This window comes from Hirsutella rhossiliensis, assembly GCF_020360975.1.
Source record: "Hirsutella rhossiliensis strain HR02 chromosome Unknown scaffold00016, whole genome shotgun sequence".
Classification (NCBI taxonomy): domain Eukaryota; kingdom Fungi; phylum Ascomycota; class Sordariomycetes; order Hypocreales; family Ophiocordycipitaceae; genus Hirsutella; species Hirsutella rhossiliensis.
The window spans coordinates 1,463,776-1,469,775 of record NW_025408682.1 but is presented as its reverse complement, the minus strand read 5'-3'; the positions used below and the strand labels follow the sequence as shown (position 1 = coordinate 1,469,775).

The 6,000-nt window shown below is 51.2% G+C and overlaps 1 protein-coding gene across 1 annotated transcript; it reads left to right on the top strand.

Annotated features, from left to right (window-relative positions):
* Positions 1 to 5,291: 5,291 nt before the first annotated feature.
* On the top strand, positions 5,292 to 5,837 carry HRG_10723 (uncharacterized protein; the record flags this gene model as incomplete). The annotated part of the gene is made up of 1 exon (XM_044869193.1): positions 5,292 to 5,837. The coding sequence occupies one exon, from the start codon at positions 5,292 to 5,294 to the stop codon at positions 5,835 to 5,837; it is 546 nt and encodes a 181-aa protein (XP_044715935.1).
* Between the last annotated feature and the right edge of the window lie 163 nt (positions 5,838 to 6,000).

Sequence of the window (6,000 nt, the reverse complement as noted above, 5' to 3'; positions counted from 1 at the left end):
TTGGCTCGATATTCCTTTGTTTGGGGCTGCTCTCTTTGATGAATGAACCGGGAAATTGTAAAAACAAAGAATAAATCGTCCCCAAGTAGAATATCGGTAGGCGTGTAAGAGATCGAGAAATGAGAAAATTAACAAGTTACAGTAGACTGGCAAGGAGAATTCCGGAAAGAGTCAGATGAATTGCTCCAGCAGCTCCAATCGTTTTATAATCTAGACGGATGCAAACCATGGCGCAGTCCTTGCAGCCTTCTCGGGTATTCGGACAGGGGACGGTTGGATATGCACTTTGGCGTCTCAAATAGTCATTTTGCGCCGTAACGACGATAAGGGACGAGCGACCCTGGGTGAAAGTTTTTGTACGTACTTAATTAAGCCACCCTCGTTACGGCTCGGCATATCTTTGAGCTACGGAAGGTTAAAGTTTATGGGATACTTCCTCCGGTCAAATTGGGGTCGCGCTTCTGGGAGGGGGAAGTCTCTGCTGAGCCGGTACCGTAGCCACCAACAGTTTATGGTGGCGTCTAACACGCGGAGCGTGAAAATATCGCGATGTCTCGTTTTCCCACCCTAAGGGGTGTCCCTGACGGCTCTCTAGAACCGCTCTTTTGGAGCTCCAGCTAGTACATGTACATTGTCATACATTGGATCAACGACGAGGGAATAGAAATTAACGGACAAGTCCTGCCTCGCGTTCCCTCCCTGAACCCCGGCGCAGGGGAGGCTGCGGACTACCGGTAGTCTGCACGATTCGGTTCGCCCCCTGCGCCTACAGAGAAGTTGGCTACTCGTAATTTTGCAGCATTAGCGGATGCGATCGGCGCATAGATGCAGAAGCTGAACCTGGTCAAAGACGCATAAACCATCTCAGGGGTGGCCGGCAGGCGTCAGCGAAGCAACAACGGACCACAGCCCGGAAGTGGAGGAAGGCGCATGATCCCAGCCAACGATATGTGCAATGAGATGGCCAAAGCTGCGCCTTGGGGGTTCTCGGGATGATTCGCTGGAGCTCTCGTCCCGGCCAAGGCGGCCCGTCTCATACGGTACTCGTGTAGGAAGTGAAGGAGGTAGGCACCACCACCCCCCTTTGTCCCAGTTTCCCTATTTCTCATTTTCTTGCAACTCTCCGAAAGCCAACGAAGCCCTCCTTCACGCCATGTCGACAGACACTGCCTCGACTATTCAGGGGAATATGAGTCCCACTGAATCGATCGCCTGTGGACAAACTGGTCATCTCCGTGCTCTCGATATGCTTTTTTGTCCTACCTCGCCCACATCAGAATTCTCGGATACCGAAAGCCAATTCAACGCCGCAAACTGTCGAGAGAAATATCCGCAAGGCGAGATTGCAGCGTCACCTACACAAAATATACAGCCCTTGATTGCACCTAGCGATCTTGAGGAGAGTGATTACTCTTCCTTTTGCGGCGATGACAAGGAGAATTGTCCTCCTACTGGGCTCGTTTTTCGAGTCACTGTATCCGATACTTGCCATCAAGTAGAGGCCAGCGGCACAGTCGAGAACGGACGAGGCAAACAGGTTGATATGGAACTTGACCTCCCTCCCTGCAAGCCTGTTAGAATTACTATCAGCCTTTCTCAGTCTTCTCCTTCGGACTCGTCACGACACACCAGGAAATGCGAGCGGAGAGACCATGGCGGGATATCCGGGGGTGTGAGTACAGAATATCAAGCGCCTGAAAGAATATGGCAAAGCCATGGGCAAGGGCATAAGCGACAGCGGACTCAGAAAATCTGGAGGAGCAAGCAACCAGCCGTGGAGGAGTGTTGAATTGTTATATCTTCACCAGCCCTTAGAATGAATGGTAGTAGTCCTTAGATATCTCGTCTAAGAAACGCCGGTTCCACAAGCTGGCATTTGCATCCTCGCTCGCCTTCATGCGAGACTCGTCGGGGAATTGCCCTTGGGTCACCGAATCATGCGAGGCGTATCGATGATCCAAGACGGCGTCGGGTGTGAGTGCCCCCTGCCGCCTTTCCAACACGAGTCCAAGTCTAAGTGAGTCGGTCAACTCGGTCATGAGCATACTGCGGTGAGTCGTTCGTGGCGATAGAACTGCCCGGGTTTTCCCGGGGTCGCATGCGACTTGAGCATGCAGAAAATTGAATCGAGGCTCCTCGCTAAATCCCTTGTCTGAGGTTGACTGTTGCTTTCATGCACTCTCCACCATAAGCGTGATGAGTGATTTCCGTTGCCTTTCCCTAGGTGTCGTACGGTGGAACAGCCGCCACTTCATGCTCGGCTCGCCGCTTTCACTGCCATCAGAAGTTCAGAACTGTAGTCGTGCGCGGCGAACTCTTCGCCCCCCAGAGTTTGGAATCCGATTGATGCGTCATTTGTGGAGGTAAGTGGAGTATATCTGGACGTCTGGACACTCTCCACTGCGTGGATCTTAGGGCGAGACGAACCGGTTGTCCTCAGCGAGCCCTTCTGCGAGTCCGAGGGGGTCCTTCTTTGGGACATGTCTTTCAGACGACTGGTGGAAATTTGCGTGAACCAACGTAGGTACTTCGGTTGAGGAGAGTGTAACTGGACCGAATATCATACGCACGAGATGATTTACGCGGAAACCATGGCTTTCTTTAATGCTTTGGAAGGCACCTTTGCGTCGCGCTTCCAACTTGAAAGGATTACTTGGAGCGTTTGCACGACCTAAATGCGGCATCTGCGTGTGGCCCAAACTTGGGACGCTTAAATTGAAAGTAGTAGCCACAGGCGGAGCGCGGACGGTGATGTATTACCGTCTGTCTGATTCAGCGCTCAGAATAATACCAGGTGCTCCGTAGACCGTTCAGTGCTTGGGTCTGTTACCACAGACAATTGCATCCCTCTTTCTACCCGTTTCTTTTGGCGCCTTCTCATCATACTGTCCAGAGGTACTGCTGGCACGACTAAAATCGCTAGACAAAGCCCACACTGACCTCCAAACTGGTGTCTCACCCAACCAGTCACAGAACACACTAGAAGCACAGATGATGCTAGGAACACCAATCCGCTTACTGCCCCAAGCCACGGCATCCCCTGGTTTGACGTCGGCTGCTTCGGCTTCGGCTGGTTAGAGTGCCGGTCAAAACGACGGAAACGCTGTGTCTTCCTCCATATCGCCATAACCATAACAACGGTGGCCAAGTGAGACACCATTGGAGCAGCCCACCAGTATTCGACGCCATATAGCCTGAATTGCCAGACGATCGCCCCAATAAAGGGAAGGTGGAAGACAATTATTAGTCCGAAAATGGTGATCCTAGCCTTGATAGAGGGACTTGGCTTGACGGAGTGAGAGAAACAGGCGTGTATTAGGGGATCGACAACTTGAATAAGCTGCAAGCCATCAGTATTAGATCGCGAGGAGTGTCTGAATGAGGAAATACTTCGACAATGTCGACACACAACACGATCGCTCCTTTCCAAGCTATGAAAAGGGGGTAGGCAAGTATATCCGGTAAGAGTGCATTTCTTGCACTGCCAAACAAAGCGGCGAATATTAGTCCGGTGCCCAGGAGGAGACAGACAGTGGATATCAGCGCCCAGCTTCGCCTACACGAAGCTTCTCGTGGTTTGACTCTGATCACCCAGTATAGGTATGGGCCCAGAAAAACCGTGGTCACTACAAACACGACACCGGCCTCGGTGACCTCCCTGGTGGTGATCTCGTCCCGCATGTCGAAATGCGGCAACCTTGAAGGGTGGAGAGAGCGGAATTAGAACTTAAAGAGATGAGAAGGCATATGAGCACCCTTTGCCCGGAACGAGACGTGCTTTATATAATGTTAAGTCAAAATAGCGAATATTGGTACCGGTACTTCGAAAATAACCTTAGATGAAGAGAGCCACAGGACGTTGTCTAGTCGCTCTGCAAACGGGCAGACATACCGAAAGTGAGGTGGTGATGGGGTGCTTTGTGCATAGTAAGGTTACATCATCATTGCCTTGAGACTGGACTATAGTTGTTATGATGATTTACATATATGAGGCGGACGAGCTTTCTACACATTGAAACGGCCGGTCAGAGTAGGGTGGGTGGAACGACACCTCCTCAACTAGTCTATGCGGTTGGCCCCCGGGTATGAGGCCATCCAGTAGATCGGCATCACTAGCAGTGCATACAGCCTGGTTTATGCACTATGGCTTGCATGCGTCTAATTGCGCCTTGGCGAAGGAGGTCGGAATGCCATGAGCCTGCGGAAAGGTCAACTTACCCGGGTCTGATCCGTCGTCAGTTGAGGCGACAGCATGAGCTCTCTGGGGGGATCATATGGACCGAACAAGCTCAAAGATACAGGGGAAGGGCGCTTTTGCTTCATTCTACAGTGGGTGATTCCTGAGACAACAGCGCAGCTCGGAGGGAGGCGTGATTTTATTGTCTAGCTGTGGCAACTCCGCAAGCCGGGCCTCGTACTGGCTCACAGAGCCAAGGACCTGGCTCTCACCTGGTCTTCCCTGATCTCCCTTCATTGGGGCTGTTTGTCCGTTAACATTGTGAAAGGCTGGAAGATCAGGCGGGAAGGAAATGGACATAAGACAGATTACTGAGATGGAAGAGATAACTAGTTGATTGGGCGGCTCCTCTGGCATGTTCTGTCACCTGAATAATCTTCTCCATCGCCTTTTTCAAAACTGCTTTGCCCTCTTCACTGCCCAACTCATCCGCTGGACACCATCCTTGACCTCCCCGCCGATCACTGAATCCTTCCTGTGCGCAGCTTGGATGTTATAAATTATGCTGCATTTTGTTTTGTTTCTCGTAAGTACGGCCTGTTGCGGAAAGGAGCTGGATTTGCGTACAAATCACTGTCTGGTGACCTCAAAAGGCGGATTGCTTTTCCCCGATGTACGGTCGATTCAACACCTCTTTGGGTTGTCTCTGCGAGTAATGGCAAAATAGGGGTACCCCTATTGGATGACCAAAACCCCGCTGTGGATATCCTATCGATATTAGTGGGCATTATAGGTCTCTCTCCGTCTGACATGCATTCACGCATGGGCCTGTTCATCGATGCTAACCACCGAGCAGGCTACTTTCCCCGCGTTGCTGCCTTGAATGCCCCGCCCAGGTGCGGCCACCTCAATGGTGCCTGAAATCGTCGCTTCCTTCGTCCGTGACGTATATTTTTGCTCACCTCCTTCTTCCACCCCTCCTTGGTGTCGATAATTTGTGCTCACCTTGTTGGGGACACTTCATTTTCGCTCACTTAAGCTCTCCACCATCTTTCCCTTCAACCACTCTAGTGATCTCAGCATTCCTTTATTTATGGTGTCACTTGGTTGCAATATGTTTGCTGACCTGCTCCAGAGGATTGAACATGACATCGACAAGATAGGGAATGAACTATGGAACATTGATGGTCCAGAAGACCTTCTCGACAACATATTTGAGAAACTCTCATCGTTGAAAGCGAGAGTTGAAGTTCGGAAATCATTACAGGGTACTGCAAACCTGTTACGACGGCAACCATCGGACAAGGCTCTTCCGAAGCAGCAAGCTACAAAAGTGAAGCATTTCATTCGCTTCGTTTTCCGAAAGGATAGTCGTGAAGAAGGCAGGCGCCGGCAGCTGCGCGACTTGGATTGCGATACTCTAAAATTCTGCGGGTTATCTTATTCCACGGAAGAAATCATCAAATTGGATGACGCCGAATTTGAGGTCCTGCGGAGACATGGAGAAGAATTCTTTCATCGTCGTGCACTTGCTCGCCTCTTATATCGCCCCGACGTGGACAAGGCTGTTGATGCCAAGTTCGAGGACCCCGACGACGACGGGTCATACGAGACATTCATTCAAAGTAATAACTCTGTGGGCTTACCGAAGGATGTCTAGGCTGACTGCGATAGAGCACACTGCCCTACGATTAAACATACGCAAACGAAAGTATGATGACATCGAACAGAGCGGTGCATCAGCGACCGCGGAGGCTGCATTACGCGATCAGGCAGCGCCGAGTCGAGGTCCGTCGCATCTCTTCTCAAATGCCACGCAACCG